Source organism: Nestor notabilis, unplaced genomic scaffold (genome assembly GCF_000696875.1).
Source record: "Nestor notabilis isolate BGI_N333 unplaced genomic scaffold, ASM69687v1 scaffold15132, whole genome shotgun sequence".
In the NCBI taxonomy this organism is placed as follows: Eukaryota; Metazoa; Chordata; class Aves; order Psittaciformes; family Psittacidae; genus Nestor; species Nestor notabilis.
In genome coordinates, this window is record NW_009918844.1 from 31856 (window position 1) to 50768 (window position 18913).

The 18913-nt window shown below is 45.7% G+C and overlaps 1 protein-coding gene across 1 annotated transcript in view; it reads left to right on the plus strand.

The window, feature by feature from the left end:
- NSD1 (nuclear receptor binding SET domain protein 1) overlaps positions 1-18913 on the plus strand; it is a gene marked incomplete at its 5' end in the record, with an annotated part of 40278 nt that overhangs the window by 19456 nt on the left and 1909 nt on the right. The window contains 13 exons of the mRNA XM_010009937.1: positions 366-509; positions 932-1055; positions 1591-1791; positions 3187-3366; positions 3693-3849; positions 4145-4350; positions 4880-4992; positions 7560-7829; positions 9172-9288; positions 10660-10801; positions 11239-11345; positions 14437-14641; positions 18482-18908. Of these exons, the coding sequence (XP_010008239.1) occupies positions 366-509; positions 932-1055; positions 1591-1791; positions 3187-3366; positions 3693-3849; positions 4145-4350; positions 4880-4992; positions 7560-7829; positions 9172-9288; positions 10660-10801; positions 11239-11345; positions 14437-14641; positions 18482-18908 (2393 nt within the window). The remainder of the gene's footprint in view (positions 1-365; positions 510-931; positions 1056-1590; positions 1792-3186; positions 3367-3692; positions 3850-4144; positions 4351-4879; positions 4993-7559; positions 7830-9171; positions 9289-10659; positions 10802-11238; positions 11346-14436; positions 14642-18481; positions 18909-18913) is intronic.

Genomic DNA, 18913 nt, shown 5'->3' on the forward strand with positions numbered 1-18913 from the left:
CAATAAGGACTGTTTAGAGTTTTTCATTTGCGTTGCCAGTGCAAGCAGACATCACCATGCAGGATGCTTCATTCCAGCCTACCTCATTAGTTTCTGTGCAGGGCAATGCCTTTCTTCCTCGGCCATGACTCCTTCCTCAGAGAGGAAGATAACTGTGTTGAGTGTGTATTTTTTAATGATGTAGTAACCTAAGAGCTCTTTCCTTTCTTGTAAGTCTTTTGGTGGAACTGTATGGGGGATGCCCTCTCCAGGGTGGGTAACACACAGACCAACTGCCAAATCTGTTGTGTGCTCAATGGCTGAATTTGTCATTTCCAAGTGGACAGGAACCACTGACATCCATGATTGTGGATTTCTTTTTAAAGGGGGAGACATTGGTTCATGGGACTGCTGCCAGCCCCAAAGAGGGAAATGAAGAGGGATCAGAGAACGACCATGGCATGCCTTCTTCCAAAAAGATGCAGGGGGAGCGTGGAGGAGGAGCAGCTCTTAAGGAGAACGTGTGTCAGGTAGTGTCCTTGAAGAAATCTCTTTGCAACTTTACCACTGTAAAGTGGTTTTGTGCAAGTTCTGGGATGTACCTGGGCTTACCTGGTCCAGATAAGCCCAGGTAGCCTCAAGGTGCTTTGGTAAACAGTTTTTTTATTCTCTGAATTGAGCATTTTCTCTGCATTTTCCTCCCCTCCTCCTGAAGTTCACAGATTTTTAGGGAGATGTGACCAACATAGAATTCATTTTAGCCGATGCATGGTAGCAAGGACTGGATGGCAAATGGCAGTGGTGATGCACAAACCACCTGAACTAACTGACACGAGGAAAGCTTAGCTTTTTTCTGCAGTGGTCCCTGCTGGCCAGCACGTGGGTTGCTGCTGTCTGGGATGAGTTGGGAAGGAGGTTACTTAGAGCTGATACTGTGCTTTCTCCCCCACAGATCTGCGAGAAGCCAGGGGAGCTGTTGCTGTGTGAGGCACAGTGCTGTGGTGCTTTCCACCTGCAGTGCCTTGGGCTCTCCGAGATGCCAAAGGGCAAATTCATCTGCAATGAGTGTTCCACAGGTAAGGCAGCTTTTGTGAGTGCAGGATGGGTGCTTGCTGCCTGCTTGCTTTGTGCTTCCTTTGCCATAGTGATGTGCCTGCAGTAGAGCCACTAAGTAGCTCTCAATCCTCTGATTATTGACTTGATGTTTGATAATGACTTTCTAATTAATTGGTCTTGCTGTTGGTTCAGGCATGTGAGGTGTGAAGAAGTGAATGAATATCCAGGATCTGATGGCAAAGAGAAGGGGAAATTTTTAGCTGGGACTAAGAGAGGGCTGGAGGGGAGGATGAGTCTGGAGCAGGCTGTAAAAGTGGGAATGTCTTAAGTAGGGTTGTCAGGTTTTGGTTTTCTTCTTATTGTTCCCTTGCCTGAAATCACAGCTAGAATAATACTTTTATTTGATCTGGAGTTCCATTGCAGGTGCAGGCAAAACTAGCGTGCTGCAGAGACCTGTGCTTCGGGATAGGTGCAGCTGGTTGGAAAGTTGTGCTGTGCAGCCGGGTGGAAGTGTCAGATCTTCATTTAGCCCTTTTTGTGTGACTCTTTCTTCAGGAGTCCATACCTGCTTTGTGTGCAAGAGCTGTGGGGAAGATGTAAAACGGTGCTTGCTGCCCCTCTGTGGGAAGTACTACCATGAAGCCTGCATACAGAAGTACCCACCCACAGTCATGCAGAACAAGGGCTTTCGATGCTCCCTGCACATCTGCATGACTTGTCACGCTGCTAACCCAACAAACATCTCTGCATCTAAAGGTACCTAAATCTTCAAGGGTGGTCCAGGCGATGTGGTCAGAAGCTGCTGCTTTGTTTCATGTCTGGTCCACTAGCTCTTTAAGTGGATCTTCTGTCCTTGACACAGTGCTTGCTGCAGGGAGGTATAACGTCTCCCAGGGGAGCGGAAGGGGAGGTGTCGGTGTGCGAGGTTGCTGCTCATCAGCACTCCTGATGGTCAGACATGGCACTGTTCTCCTCTGTCCCGGTGCCTGGACGCCTGCACGTCCAGCGGTGCCACATTGCCTCTGGCTTTTTGACTAAGTCTCTGGAGCTGTGCTGACACACTCATGTTTCTCCTACCTACTTTTTGCTATGCTGGTGCTGTAGATGGTGCCTGCTTAGCAGCGCTGGCTATCAAGGCAATGGCACAGAGACCAGCACAGTAAAAACTATGATATTGTTGTAGTTCTCCTTTTATTATAATGCAAACTCTCCTCTTGTGGTAGTGACACTGTTGGGCTGAGCCTCTCGGGCAAACATTTGTTTGAGCTGTTGGCAGCAATACCTTGACCTTTATCTCACATGATTAAACTTAAAACTTTTATATGTTTGTCTTGTATATCTGCTTCTCAAGCTGTCCTCCTTTAAATTCTTGGTATCTTAAGCTGAGTCACAATAAGACCAACTCTATTTTTATCCTCAGGGTTTGTGTTAAAGGTGTTTGGGGGATTATTTCACCACATACCAGTATTTGGTGTAGAAGACAACACTAAGGCCTAAAGCCCACAGCTGACAGCTTCCCCACTGAACATTTACATTGTGTTTTTCTGTCTGCTGCTTCTCAGCGATGAAATTTGCCCCTTTCCTCCCACTTCTCCTTGTTTATGGTTTCCTGTGAGGAACTGAAAACATGCTCTCAAAAACTTTGGGTGAAATTAGGCCTGTAGGCAATTCTGAATTCTCCATTTTGGAATTTCAGAGTAGTATCTGATAAAGTGGAGAGGCAAGTGCTGATGTTTTCAGAAGCTGCACAGTTTGGTTTCATTATGTGCAGCCAAGCACTTGGAACACCCCCTCTGTAATTACTGTCTGAGCTGATTTACTAATTATTTGTGTATGATAGGAAGCAGTCCCAGTCTGTGAACTCTTGAACTGTTTCTGCGCAGCATGCAGGAAGTTTTTTGCTTCTAAATGATAATGATTTTGTATACGTTATATACAAATATAATGGATAGTCCTAATTTTATTTTTATTTTGTTAAATAATAAGAATTTAGTGAATATGTCATGAACAGTCAATAAAAAAGGTCAGTTTCCTTTTCACCCACAGTTGCTCGTTTTGAGCTTAGATACCAGTAGAGACTGGTTTTGGCCAGAAACAAGAAATGATTGTCCTTTAAAGGCTCAGTGTGCTCCCAACACGTTCTGGTCCTAGGCCGCCTGATGCGCTGTGTGCGGTGTCCCGTTGCGTACCACTCCAATGACTTCTGCCTCGCTGCCGGGTCTGTGGTGCTCGCCTCCAACAGCATCATCTGCCCCAACCACTTCACCGCACGACGGGGTTGCCGCAACCACGAGCACGTCAATGTCAGCTGGTGCTTTGTCTGCTCAGAAGGTGAGATGGTCTGTGCTGGGTCCCCTGTTACCAAGAAATGCCCTCACAAGAAGTTACTAGAGCAGGCAGAAGCTTTGACCATCCAGAGCATGCCGGTGGGAACTGCAGAGATTGCCTTCCTGTTCGTTCCCATTTAAGTCCAACTTAAGGCTAGGAGTTTTTCTGGATCTTTACAAGGGTTCTTTTTGCAGCACGAGTAGAGCACAACTTTCAAAAAGGGTTTGCAGAAGAGCATCATGCCCTTTTCTCATCTGTGTCTCTCTGGAAGTGTGGAGTCCAGGGCTTCTGCACAGTGGCTGATGAAATCTTCCTCCTTTTCTTTGCAGGGGGCAGCCTCTTATGCTGTGAGTCATGCCCGGCTGCGTTTCACCGTGAGTGTCTAAACATTGAGATGCCAGAGGGAAGCTGGTATTGTAATGATTGCAAAGCAGGCAAAAAGCCACACTACAAGGAAGTAGTCTGGGTGAAAGTTGGGCGCTACAGGTACGTGAAGGTAGAACAGAGTTGTCCCCATCCCTTCTTCAAGCAATGCTCATGGTGATTGAGGTGAGAAGCTGCTCCTCTCTGCAGGGTACAGTGTAGCAGCCTCTGGCTTTTTTGCATTCATGCAGTGGCTGGTAAAATGTGTGCTTTTCTCCTCCATTGGCCTCTTGTCTCCCGCCAGCCTTGCTCGTAGCCCTCACACACTTTTTCCCCATGTGTCCATGCAGTAGTGTACTTCTGAGTTGGTTTGGAAGCAAGGAATCCAGATATTTCATCAGCCCTTCCTGTGTTGCAGGTGGTGGCCAGCTGAGATTTGCCATCCTAGGACAATTCCTGTCAACATCCAGAAAATGAAACATGACATCGGTGAGTTCCCTGTGCTGTTCTTTGGCTCCAAGGATTACCTGTGGACCCATCAGGCCCGTGTGTTCCCTTACATGGAAGGCGATGTGAGCAGCAAAGACAAGATGGGAAAGGGCGTGGACGGCATATACAAGAAAGGTAACTTGTCTTCATCCAGGGAGGTACATGTTCTTTTTCTCTTCATTCCCATTTGCAGAAGTGACATTCTTGAAACAGAAAAAAGGTTTTCTTAGAGCTAAAGCGAAATTAAATTTGTAGAATGAGCTGTTGCTTATCTGTCGTCCAGTGCACTCAGAATGTTCACTGGTCTGACCCCCAGAGTGGGAGAAGGGTGTGCAGATCTTGAATATTTCTCCAGCTCTGACACAGCCACTCTAAATCTGAGTGAGCTGCTGCTTTGTCAGCTTCCTTGTGTCACATGCAGTCATTATCTGTGTGTAAAAATGCACTTGAGAGTTTTGAATGCAGCTGCCTGACAGTTTGGATGCTTCATCATCCATGGGCAGGTCCCTTACTGTAATTTGTGACTGCAGTGGCCGGTGAAACCCTGAAGTACACAGCCGGGGAGGTTTGCTTGTGGAACTGGGAGCATTGGGTGGACGCTGGCAGCCCAGCTCCCTGTGAACAGAGGGAGCTTTTCCGTAACACAGCCTGTTCTCTCACATAGCCCTTCAGGAAGCCGCAGTAAGATTTGAAGAGTTGAAGGCACAGAAAGAACTGAGACAGCTTCAGGAAGACAAAAAGAACGACAAGAAACCTCCTCCCTACAAACACATCAAGGTGAGGGCAGGTGTAGGGGGGCAGGTGTGGAAGAGAAGTCTTGAGCTGTTAATCCAGGTGATTTACAGGTATACAGAAATGTTGCTACTGTTTGGGCATCTGGCTGTATTTGAAGGTTACTTTGGTCCTCTTGGCATCTTCAGTCATTCTCCACAAAAAGGATTTATGTATGTGCAGTGCTGTGTGGAAGCTGTACACCAGTAATAGAGGTACTCTGATCTACTGGAACAGATCTGGACGTCTCTGTACTGTTCCATGTCAGTTGTGTGGTCTGAAGAAGCGTCTTTCTACCTCAATAACTTAGGAGAGAGTGCTAGTAATATGCAGTATGCTCAAGTGCTCTGTGCTACTGGTGGCAAGGTGGGCATCCCAGGACAAGAGATGGTTAGGGTGCAGTGGAGCAGAGCTGCATGGAGGATGGTAGCTCACAGTATCTTGTTTGATCCCTGCTATTGTTTTATATCCCTTTCTGTATCAGTTGGTGACTGTACAGAAATACTAAAGCTGATACAGCTTCTGGAATATCAGCCCTGTTGCTGAGTTTTGGAGAACTCTTCATGTTTGGGGCTGTATTTTGTGGTAGATCTGGAGCAGCAACAGAAGTTCTATACGATGGAGGTGACTTTAAGGGGAGAGCTGGGGCGAGATAGGTGTATGTGCTTGAGATGTGGGTCCGGACTGATCAAAAGCCTGGTGACTCAGGACTGTGTTCTTTATTCATTTCCTCTGTCAGCTCCTTCCCTTTTTTATGCGGCAAACTATGAAAGCTTAACTGACTGCTGGTGCTTTTTGTGTCTAGTTAGGACTTCTAGGCAGGCAGGTGTATCCTGCATGAGTTACTGTACAGTGTAAAGAACACAGCTGAATGCTGTGGCAGCAGTATGGGCCAGGCAGCTTCAGAGGAGGAAATATAGTTTCTCATTAAAGGTATTTTTAAGCTTGTCTGTGGCTGCAATACAAAGGAACTTTGGAAGCAGTTTGGAGCCTTTGAAATACCTTTTAATATAAATAATAACTGTCATGGTCATTAGCTATGGCAGCTCCTCTGAGTGCAAGCTGTTTGTGAAAGCAAAGTAGTTTGCAGGAGCATACAATGGACTGGAGAGGGTTTCAGGGTGGAATGGCGAGGGGTGATTGTGTTGCTCCTATCCTGGCATTCTAAGGAGATCGGCACCTGGGAGTTCGTCCCAAGGAGACACAAGAGTCTTCTGCAAAACACACTTGGGATCCTTAATCACATCAGGGTTGTGGCTAGTCCAAGTATTGCCCTGTTTTAGAACTGGTTTGGAACTAGCATTGCCTTAGAGGAGAGTAGAGCAGGCCTGCTGGGCATGTGTGTGTGCTCAGACACCGGGATGACTTGGAGTGGCAGTGCCAGAGCCAGCAAGGACGCTGCTGGCTGGATTGACCTAATCCTGTGAGTGTCATCGCTGAGTAAGAGACGGAAAGCACCAGAGGAGAACACAAAAGTGACAAGGAAGGTGGGAAGCAGTTCTAGGAGGAAGTGGAGACTATGCTGAAGAGATTCATCAGCAATTTCTGCAGGGTTTGCTTTTAAACAGAGAAGGAGGATCCAGGCTAGGCCAGCCTTGGGCAGGCTGCCAGCACAGAAACCTTGCTGTGTGGGTAGAACTAGATAAATAATGTGGGGGCTGGAGTAGTTGTGCTAAATGATCCCCTCCTTTTGTGTTCTGAGAGAGGAGAGAAAGCCGATGGTATTGCTCACCTAGGCAAAGAACATTGAGGAGTTTTTCTTCAGTGTCTCTCTCCAAAGTCCTGATTCTGTTGCCCGCTTTTCAGTGTTTGCTGCCTTTAACCAAAACCAAAGGACCCTGCTCATGCCACAGGCACACCAGTCACTTCTCCAACTGGTGCTGCACTCTGCTTCCTTCTGGAGCAGTTTTTAGAGAGCACCTTGCCTTAACTCTAAGCTCCTCTCTGGGCCTTCCAACCCCAGCCTTGTCTGGTTTTTCTTTATTTCCACCTGCAGGACAGTTGGGTAGGAAGCTAACTGCTTGTGGCCTGGTGCATAGGTAGGCCCTTCTGCACTCTGTCATGGGCATACCAGCCTGGTTCTGATAGTGAGTGACAGCTGAGAGCACAAACCAGCTCAAAGGGAACAGGTTAAACAAGCAGGACTGTAAGGGAAAGCTGAGGAAGTGGACTCAATGCAGAGAGGCCAGGAAAGGTGCTGTTTCACATGGAAAATGGTTTGGTGTTGGTCACAGGTATGGTGTGCAGCCAGCAAGAGTGCTGGGCATCTTGGGTTGGATGTAGACACAGAGGTGATGGGAGGGGGACACTTGGCAGCCTCCCTCCAGGGTCACAGAACACACACTGCACTAGAGATGCTAATGGGAGACCTGCATCCTCCTTCACTCTTCCCTCTAACCATATACCTCTTGAAATAGTGTGCCCAGAAGCACATCTGTGCTTTTACTTGCATCCTTCTGCCCCTTGCTGTAACTAACACTGCAGCCTGTCAGCTCCTGGGCAAGGGTTGAGTATAGAAGTGATAACCAGGATAACTTGTTCTTGAGAGCTGACATCTCTCATGTGCATTCAAGGTGAACCGGCCGGTGGGTAAGGTACAGATCTTCACTGCAGACCTGTCTGAGATACCACGTTGCAACTGCAAACCAACGGATGAAAACCCATGTGGCCTGGATTCCGAGTGCATCAACCGCATGTTGCTCTATGAATGCCACCCCCTGGTGTGTCCCGCTGGGGAGCGCTGCCAGAACCAATGCTTCTCCAAGCGGCAGTATCCTGAGGTACAGATCTTCCGCACGCTGGCACGAGGCTGGGGCTTACAAGCCAAAACAGACATCAGAAAGGTACCTTTTCTGTTTCTGCATGCGGTTTTCTCTCGCTGCTTCTCTTTTACTCAGTGTTGGTTTCAATAGATTGGAAAAATTATCAACTTCCATAATTAGAAGACTAATTCTTGCCATAGAATGCTATTTAGGAAAGAAATGGATGAGTTTAACTTTTCCAGTCCTGACAAGAATGTTTTGGTTTTGGCTCAGCTAACCAAGAAAATAGTTTGCATGTTGATGTCCCACATGGTAAGAAGGATGATAGCTTGATCTGTCTGCTTGTATGGACGACAGGCTTTGAGTACACCAGAACACTGGGCTGAAGACTGTGCTCAGGATTTTCATATAGGAAACAGTGATTATACCTCCCCCCATTCTTGAATAGCCAGGCTTTTCCAGCACGAGAATCTTGTATCAGAAACTGAAACCAGGGCTTGGCTCTTACAAAAGGGTAATGTCTTGGAGATGGCTGTTGTTACTGCTGAAACTACTATCTCCAGCTAAAACACTTGCATATAATTTTAAAATCCAGAGAATAGTAGTTCTGTGGACACACATCTGTGCTGAATGAAGAAGGAAAAATGTTAAAGCAAAGAGAACCCCAAAGCTAAAAAAGGGTGAAGTGAAACAGTACAATTAGCATAGTAGGAGAAGAATGTCTGAAAAAGGAGTATGGACAGTGTGCTATGGCAGAGGGCTTGATAGCAGAAGGAGAAATGTGAACTGTCCTGTTGAGGCTTTGCTGCCTGCTGTGATATAGGTTAAAGGGTCTCTCTGCTGTTCCGTGCGCCTGGAAGTTATGTTTCACTTTCAGCAGACCCTGTGGAAACAGCAAAACCCCGTTATTTAATGGAGACAGCGATTAGCCCTACTGCAGCAGAGCTGGGCTTCCCTTTGATGGCTGGAGTATGGTCTCTGTGGTACTTCACTGCGGGGAACTCCACAGATCCGTTGCAGGAGCAGTTGCCCTTGGTGCATCATGCTGCTTGGTGTGGTTGGTCCCCAAAGGGGTATTGTTTCATGCTGGAATGTGGTTTTGCAGTGCTTTGAGCTTTGCAGCAAAGAGCTGGTTTTGTGGTTTACTTCTGCGCTGTCCCTGAACATTAATTCTTTCCGTTGCACAAAGATGGCTGTTGTTTAATTTGTTTAAAGTTACTTCTTGAGTATGTGAAAGGGATGTATGATTCAGGGCCCTTAGTGAAGATTATAGGTCAAACTGGCTGCAAAGCACATGGAAATATTTTTATGAAAAGTTTTCCACAAAGGAAACGGTAACTAAGTTTTAGAACAAAGGTGGATGACCCTTCATCCTGGAGGGAATTTGTCTCATCTTACCAGCTTGTTGTTTCCTCTCTGACAGGGCGAATTTGTTAATGAGTATGTTGGGGAGCTAATTGATGAGGAGGAGTGCCGAGCCCGAATCCGCTATGCTCAGGAGCATGACATCACCAATTTCTACATGTTGACACTGGATAAGGTATGTAGAAGGAATTTTTCTTGGCAGGATACTTTATAGAAGTAAAATAATTGCAAGGAAGGCATGATAGTGGTCTTCTCCAGCAAGTAAAATGGTGCTAAGAGTTGCTGATGAACTGGTATGCGTTTCCACTGAAGAGAAGACTAAAAGAATGGACTTGATATGGAGTAGAGAAGCTTCAGGTTGAGTATTAGGATTAGGAGGAAAGTCTGAACAGACTTCTTTGGAGTTTATTCAGAAGAGGCAAGGCAGTTTTCTGAGGGCAATTGTCTGAGGATTGTAGATCCTGCTTCATAACGGGGTGAATTTGGCACCTTCAGGATCCTTCCCAGCAGCTGAACCATGCAGAGTCCAGAACTGGGCTGGTGTGTGCGATAGAAGGCTTCAGTGCTCAGATACACAAGTACCAGGCACAGTGAGACCTTCATTTAAGTTCAGATCCCAGGTCTTGCTGATTTAAGTAAAGCAGTGGAGTTGTTACACCCACAGACTCCTCAGTGGGTCCTGGAGGCCAGGTTGTTGGTGTGAGCTTCTGGCTTTCAGAGATAAGTGCTTGTCAGGTGCTTTCCACACTTTTGTCACTCAACCTTGTCGAGATTAGAGGGGACCATGAAAGGAGGCACAGGAAGAAACTGTCAGGTGTGGGACAGGATGTCAGTGTGACTGCTTTCTGGCTTTTTCCTCTTGCTGGAAGTTCATACTGACCATATCTTGATCTTGTTTGCATGATGGGTGAGAGCAGGGGCAAAACCAACTGTTAATATCTACCTCGTTATTTCAAAAGCAAATCTCACTTGCAACTGCCCTCTCCTCTCCAACACAGTCTAATAAGTGGTAGTGTGCTGTACAGAAGTATACCTCACACATTACATACTGTTCCTGTTTTCTTTCTATACATTGACCTACAAGAAATAGGAACTGATATTTTGCTTTTAAGCAGAAGTTCGGGTCTGGAACCACCAGTGGTGCCTTGGAAGTATAGTGATTATCGAGCACTGACACCGCAGGGAGAGTTGACTTCCCAGAAAGCAGCGGTAGGACTTCCCTGGCTGTTCAGGAGCTCTTGTGTTGTTGAAAAGGAAGATGAAGCTGTGCAGGAGACTGTATTGCTGTATGATCTTCAGTGTGTGGAAACCAGTTTGGTGTCTGTTGATTTTCCAGGCAGCACAGCGACACCTGTCACTTACACTCGGTTAAAACACATGGATGAATTCAGGTGCTTCATGAGCATCATCAGATGCCCCTACTGTCACACTTTTCAGTGCTGGTTTATGCTTTCTTGGTATATTGGTACCTGGGCTGCAACGGTTTGAGCAAGAAATGACAGTTTATTAACTGTGTGTTTCTGATTTTTATTTCTTCCCATTCCAGGATCGAATCATTGATGCTGGGCCGAAGGGCAATTACGCTCGGTTCATGAACCATTGCTGCCAGCCGAACTGTGAGACTCAGAAGTGGTGTGTGAATGGCGACACGCGGGTCGGGCTCTTCGCAATTGTAAATATCAAAGCTGGTAAGAAACCCTGCTCTGGCAGTACCTGCAGTTAAAGCGTGGGAGTGTTTCTGTAGAGAAAGGGGAGGGTTTGTAGCTCCCTGGGAAGATAGCTAATCTTTGTTTTCATGTAGGCATTCATGAGACTTAAGCCAGTGCTGACATAATGAAACACATCCATGGTATAAATGGAGGTTCCTAGTTCTGACTTAAGGGGCTTAGTAATGGAACTAAGCATGCTACAGGGTGGAGTGGAATGCCCTTTTTAGCTGTAGCACGTGGTAGGAATATGGGGTTGCACTGAACTTTGAATCCACATAGATCTATGGGGAGATGAATAGTTGGTATCCTTGTGTATTTGTGACATTGTATTTCAAAAGTGCTTTTATTTCAGCAGTGAGACATTCTACCCCATAGCTCATTGCAACTTGCTTGGTTTTGATCTGCTTTTGTGCCAGGGACTGAGCTGACTTTCAACTACAATCTGGAGTGTTTGGGAAACGGAAAGACCGTTTGTAAATGTGGTGCCCCAAACTGCAGTGGCTTCCTAGGAGTACGGCCAAAGGTATGATGCCTCCTTTAAGCTTTTGTTCTTCCACATCACCTTTTTGCATAGACATGCATCATTTGTTGCAGAGATCTCAGGAAGGGTAATCAGTGTGGTCATGAGACCAGTGCTTGAAATGAGCTGGATATTCAAGTTTCCATTCTGAGAGAACAGATCATAGATCTCAGTTAATTAGAGTTGCAATAAATAATGACAGGAAAATGTATTTTACTCCAAAAAAAGTAAATGAGAGATTATTTTTTTTTTTCCAGAATTTTCTGTTTATTATCATGGCATGATAGAGGAGAAGCAAAGGATAGACATGGGAAAGACTTCCATCAGATAACCAGGAAACACAGTTCAGCCTATTTCCCAAAGTAAAAGCCTGAGTAAATTGTGAGCATGCATGAAAGGCCAGCAAACTTGCATTCCTTCAGACTGGAGTTGCTTTAGAGCCAGAAGGCTTCTATCTACGTCACCATCTTTGCTGCAATAGGAAACTTCTTGGGTTTTTTCTTTCTATTAATTAAGCAATTGAAGTTTCCACATCAGACAGGCATAAGGAATTTGCCATATATGTAGTAGAAAAATCACTAGTTTTTAGACTTCACTGGCTTTTAAGAGCTTCATTTTGTAACTGCAGTGTTGCAGTAACAGGAATTGATTTCAGTTACCTCCATGTGCGAGCTGGTTCTCACTGGGAAAAGGAAATTACAGGAGCAGTTGGCCGAGTTCCCAGCTGTCACCAGCAAAATCCATGTCTCAGCTGTTGGTTTGTTTCAAGAGCTTCACCATATCAGTCTGTAATCCCTCTGCTCTGGCATGTGGATACTGGTGGCTTATTTACCCACAGTTAAGGGCTAAAACCCCTGTCAATATATAGGAAAGGCTTTTTGAATTCTCCAGAGAGCTTCGTTCTGCAGAATTAACTTGGGATAAAATAAATAATTGATGTCTTAAGAAGTTGACAGATGAGATGAATTGCTCATCTGATGTATTTAGTTCTTTTTTTTTGGGGTTGAGATTCAAAGTTCAATTGATTTTTGTGCTGTTATACATGGTTTGACTGTCATTTTTACCCTGAAATTGCAGGTTGCATGATGGAAATCAGAGAAAGGTGCCCTTTAGTTGGCATTAATGTTCCATTGTGATGCCTGAGGCGGCTCATTCTCTCTTGATGAGACGGGCTAAGAAACAATACCCAAGAAAACAGTACCTGGGGGTTTTTTTTGTTTTCTTCCCCCTCCCCCCCCCCAATTCCTCCCACAATAGATGCATTTTTAAGCTTCCTGAAGATACAGCAAGACAAGATTATATTCAAGTTCACTCTTCAAAGTGACCTTGCTAACTGGGACTGTGGGAGAATGCTTGGAAGTCTATTGTATTGAAGTGGGAATTGCTTAGTCCAGCTGTTAGGCCTTGCCTTAGACATTGAAATTAGCTGTGAAAGGTTTTTCTTGTTCTCTTTGTAGTTAAATAGCCGAGGTACTAGACGCTGATAATAGGTGGAGTGTTTTCACTGTCTGCATTTTCAGCGATAAGAAAGGCTTGACTGGTCCGGATTGTCATTGTGAATGGTGGTATGAAACCAGAAATATCCACAGGTAAAGGGGAAGGAAACCATCAAGAGCTGTAACTCCCTAGTGGCAGGACAGCTGGATAACCACTGCTGCCCAATTCTGAAATTGTAGGTCTGCAGACAAAGGTCTTTAAATGTTTTGTTGGTTTTGGTTTTAGTCTTCGTAAGAGAGCAGTGAAAATAGTACCCATATTTATGCAAAGGATGCAAAAATTGCCTTGTAGGTGTCATCTAAGCACACAGATGTTCTGTGTGGAGAATACATTATTTGGACATGGATATGTGGAAAATGGCATAAAATTTAGCTCATGTCTGTTTAGATAAACTGAATTGATAGTGCTTTGATAAGGTCACTGACTGGGGACAAATGGCATCATTGGGAGGCTTAGCCTGGAGAGGATCTCTGCTAGGGAGTTAGGAGTAGTGTGAAGAATTAGTTTGAAGGGAAGGGCAGCCTTTGAGGAAGCCTTAGGCCAGAGAAGAGAGCACTTAAGACATTTATATGTGAATCTTGGGACCAGCGGTGGTTATTTCATTACTACCTATAACACAGCTGTTGGAAGCATGGTAATATAACTAATGTAACAGTGTGGGAGAGGATGGGGCATTTGCAAAGGAATAACCGAGTATTACTGGGAATGGGCTGGAGTTCTGAGGTGTGGTACACCAGAATACACACCTGAAGGGTAATAGCAGAAGCGAATCTGCCATGAGAAGGTCATGAGGAGTGGTGGAGAAGAAGCTGTTGAGCAGTTCAGCTGCTGCAGGACTGAGTTGCTGTTGTGACACAGCTGTTAAAAAGGGAAATACAGGCAGTGCTTTGGGAGGGAACTCCTGTTATTTTGGAGAAATGTTAATGTCATTGTACATGGCATGTGAGGCATCGTCTTAAATAGCATGGGTAGTTCTTTAACTTGTGTTTGGGAGGAATAAACTCAATAGGGGCAGAGAAAAGCCGTTAGGAAGACTGAGGGTGCAGGCTGTTTCTGTTTGGTTTATGAGAAGGAGAGTATGTCCTCGTGGTTACTTCAGGGAGAGAGGAAAAGCCGGCTGGAAAAGAGCAGCACTGACATGAGAAAAAGTAGGTCTACATTGATCACAGATAAATTCAGACTGAAAATAGAGAGAGGAGTGAGTAAGGTCAAGAAGTGCAGGAAGGCCTCGGAGAGACTGTTCAAAAGTAGTGGGTGCAAGGAGACCTGACTGCTTTGAGGACCGGAAGAGTGTGAAAAGTAGCACAAGTTCAGTGACATCAGGCAGCCCCTGGCTTCTCATTCTGCTGTTGCTAATTGTATGTATCCCACGTTTAACCAGGCTTGGTGCAGGGCTTGAGGCTCTTAAAGAGAACTATGTGCTGTAGTAGATTGGTTGCCAAATATTAAGAAGCACTGTAGAGATGCTACATACATTTCAGGTATGGCTGGCAGTGGGATTTTTATTTGCAGGGTTTGCAGTTACCTCCACTGTAGCAGGAAGGGAACAGGTGGAAGGGGCAGAGACCTGCATTAACTGACATTGTCTCACCCACAGAGCCAGCCCAGCCTCAATGAGGAAAAGTCCAAGAAGCTAAAGAGACGGCCGCAGATGAAGCGCAGGTCACAGGCGGAGGTGATGAAGGAGCGAGAGGATGAGTGTTTCAGCTGTGGGGACGGAGGGCAGCTGGTTTCTTGTAAGAAGCCAGGCTGCCCCAAGGTGTACCACGCAGACTGCCTCAACCTGACCAAAAGACCTGCAGGTCAGTGCTCTCTGTGGCTGGGCTCTGCTTGGGTTGCAGCATTGACTCAGGTGTCCCAGGCACTGCTCATCACCTTGCACTCACTTCACATCATCATAAAGTTTAGAGAAGTCTTTCTCACATGGTCCATATGATACAACCCTGGTTTGCACCCCACTGTGACTGCAAAAAGGTGAATTAATTGCTGAAGGGGCAGCTGGTCCTTGCCTGAAAAATGGTACTTGAGAGCAGAACCCATCCTTGAGACCTGGCAAAGGACAGTCCCAACAATAGTTGAGATACTGGTTCCTCACATTGGCCATTTTCTCAAAGTTGAAGGCAATTGAGTGAGCTGAATAGTCAGGAAAAGCACTGGTGGAAAATAGTCAGAGAAAAATGTGTTAGATGTCTGAATAGCCATGAGTTCATAGTAAAGGAAGAGAACAGTATCAAAGCATATCCTAGTTTGTGGTGAAATGGGGGCACCTTTGAGTTCACTAATAGGTGAGGAGGTGTAAAGTAACATGTATTAGAGAGAAAGGTTTAAATTACGTTTAAAAATTATGAGGGAGGTGGTTGATAGGAGTGTTTCCTCTGTGTTTCAGTTTGTGTTGGTTACTAAAGGTGTTCCTGTGACCTTTAATGAGTGTTCAGGTTTAACCAATCCTCAGAAAGGGAAGAAGTCTAACCAGACTCTTGGTAGGCCAGTTAGCCTGATGTCTGCCAGGCCAGGAGGATGGAAAAGCTGATACAGCATTGAGTACCTAAAGAATTAAATGGTAAGAATATACACAATACTAGATGACAAGTTTTTAGGTACAATAACTCATTAACCTAATGTAGGAGCTTTTGCTAAGATAATAAATTCAGTTAATACAAGCAACTGCATTGAAGTAATTTGTTTAGGGGGTTGTAAATCATTTGATTCAATACTGAAAGCATTGTCATAATTAGAAATTCCCTGTGTAGCTCTGTGCAGTGTTTCTGAACCCACTGGAGGCAGGCTGAGAAACATGGAACCAAGCAGGCTCTGGAAGTAACTGCCAGGAGAGTCACTGCACTACAAGGAGCCAGAACTGGGTGTTCAGCATCTCTAGCTGTAATTCCGCACGATGTGTAGAAGGGCTGATATTTTGTAGCTGACAGAAATTATGTTGTAAGTTTGGGAGAGAATAAGGTGTTTATACAGAAGAGCTTGGATTGCTCATTGAGCAAACACTGAAAGCCAATGGGAGTGCAGGTTATTCCTATAGAACATCATCATTCCAGGTGAGGGAGCCCTGAATATCACCTTATATCACCTTTCTGTTTATTTTTGTGTGCTAAGACAGGGCTCTCTAATAGGCTGGCAGGTTTTCCCATGCTTTGAAGTCCCCAGTAAAGGACAATCCAGCCTTTTCCTTGCTTTCCATTTGAAAAGTTTCTCCTAACAGCCTCACTTGACCAAACAAAGGTTTGCATCTCTCCAATATCCAGTTTTTTACATACTGTAAGGCTGTGATCTCCTTAGTCCTTTTCTGGCTTAAACAAACACAGCATCTCCTTGCAGCTGCTGTATTCCAAAATTACTATTCTTGGTCTGCTTTGGACTGTGGCCCACTTGCTTACACATTTTTAGAGCTGGTAACGTGGTTTTTAGCAGCATTGCAGCCGAGGCCTTGCTGACACCAGCAGAAGAGAGTAACATATTTTGTGTTTTACAGAAAATTTCTCAGGCCATAAGATTTTACTTGTTTTGCAAAAATAACTTTATTTGTGATGTTTGTGATTTGCCCTTTCATCCCTGAGTCCTTATGTTGATTGCGTTTCACATACTTTATTTCTTCCTCCTGCAGTCCTGCTTCACATTAGTCTTTATTTAACTGCACCTTCTAACCACATATCTGCAGTCCCTCACAGTCTTGTTATCTACCCCTTTCTGCAAAAGCATTTGCTGTTCTGCTTCCAGAAATGTAAATTCAAATACAGACTAAAATAGACTCCTGCAGGATGTCACTGGAAATGCCTCCTCAGTTTGCCAGGAGACCATTAATATTTTTTGAGAATAATTTTCAGTCAGTTGTAAGCATTTTACTCTTGAGCTGTTATTTTCATAGCCTGCTTCTTAAGAGTATCATGCAGGACATGAAAGGTTCAGCACTTTTTACTTCAAATGTTTCCTCTGCCATGGGCATTGCTGTCAAGTAATTGGAATTTCCTGCTTGTTTGCATGTTACTAATTGTGTGATCTTACTTACAAGAGCTCCCGGCTGTCTCTGGAGAGCCTGCTTATTCATTAGGCCTTTTATCCTGTCAAAGACCATTAGAGTGGTTTGATAGGATTTATCCTTCCTGCAATCTACTGGCAGCTTTTGACTGACTTTGTTTTCCATCTTTACAAATGACCTGTATAATAATCATCCCAGAGTCTTTCCAGTGGCCGAACTGAGTGTTGAGCATGGCTCTGTGGGATGTTGATGGTGTCGGGGGAGCAGCAATAGCTTTTGCTGCAGCACCATGAGCCTGGAAGGGGGAAAACCACATGTAGTGTTAAACATCCCTGCTCTGAAAAGAGTGCTGAAAAATTGGAAGAGACATATAAAAGCAGTGTACCTATTTTGGGACTGGAACAGAAGCCTTGGACAGGCTTCAAAGGAGAGGAAGAACATGCTGTATGTTGTCTTCAGCCCCAGGGGAAAATGAGAATGAGAGAGAGGAGTGGAAAGCTGATGTTGCACAAGTACATCAAGAGATGCCCACAACTGCTCAGTGCCATGCTGCAGTCATGCTGTCTTCCAGCCTCCCTGGAAAATGCTGATAGCCAAAGCCACAGATGCATGGGCCTGGTTCAGGGAGGCTGGGAAGTGCTCTGGCCAGACTGGTGCTACAGCAGCCCTGTGTCACTTGTGCTCTGAGCATTGGCCTGTGTGAGGACTGCTCCACAGGGAGCTGTGCTTTGCTGCGAGGCAGGGAGCCGGGAGGGTCGGGGAGGCATGGAGGAGCACGGAGGCAGGAGCTATATTTGGAGAGGCAGCTATGCTGGCCCTATGGGGAGAGGTCAGGAACCTGGCATCCTGTAGCCTGGGTGCGAATGGTCTCACTGTTCCTTGTGTCTGTGAACTGGTGGAAGCATTTGGTAGAGGCAGCAGCAGCCTTGGCTGGGGGGGCAGGGGCTGAAGCAGTGAGGTAATCCACAAATTTAAAAAGCAGCAATCTATGAAGTGTAATTTTGTTTTTTCCCTCTGTGATGGTGTTGATAGTGGTGGTGAACAGATTAAGTGTGAACATGGAGCTCCTCAGGGAGAGGCTTGGCTTTGTATTAAGAAGTAATTTTATTCTGGCCATACGCAGAGGTTAAGGAAGATGCCGTGGGTACAATAGAAACTTACTCCCTTGAGATCACTGCCTTCACTACTTCTTTCTGATAAACAGGAAGGGAGGTGGTTGACCCACAATAACAAAGACTTAGATGAACCTGACGCATCTACTTTATAAAGTCCACTGGGTGTATTATACAGATACCACTGTTGCTGGCTGAGGAAATCAGAGACACAGAGATATGCAAGCTGGGGGTGTCTACTCTTCTCTGTGCACCTGAATTGGTTAGTGTCATGCTGGAGCCAGATGGGCTTTTGGTCTGCCATGGCATGGCTTGTGTTTGTCAGGAGTATCATTGCCCTTGTTGCTGCTGAAGATGTGGGTTCCTTTTAACAACCCATCAAACCCGGGAGCTGTGGCAGAAATTGAGGAGGACATGTAGAGATGTATGGGAGTATTACAGGGGTGTTCCCACTCTCCCTTAACTGCCTTTGCCTAAGGCCTTGTCTCTTCCCCTTGTAGCAATCCTAAAATATCTTTTTTTTTTTACCTCCTGTGCTGCAGGAAAATGGGAGTGCCCGTGGCATCAGTGTGATGTGTGTGGTAAGGAAGCAGCTTCCTTTTGCGAGATGTGCCCCAGGTCTTTCTGCAAGCAGCACCGGGAAGGCATGCTCTTCATCTCCAAGCTGGATGGACGTTTAAGCTGCACAGAGCATGATCCCTGTGGTCCTAATCCTCTAGAGCCAGGGGAAATTCGTGAGTTTGTGCCTCCCATAGAAGACCTGACTAACGATGAGGACACCCAGCCACCAGAGCAGCCGCCTGCAGACACAGACCTGAGCGTTCAGCCTCTGGACAGCCTACCTCAGTCTGTGGCCCTCAGACTGCAGTCGCCAGAAAAGCCCCCCGCTACCTTAGCGCTGAGGCTGCCGTCGTCAGACAAACCCCCCACCACCCTTGCCCTGAGGTTGCAGCCATCAAACAAGCCCCCCACCA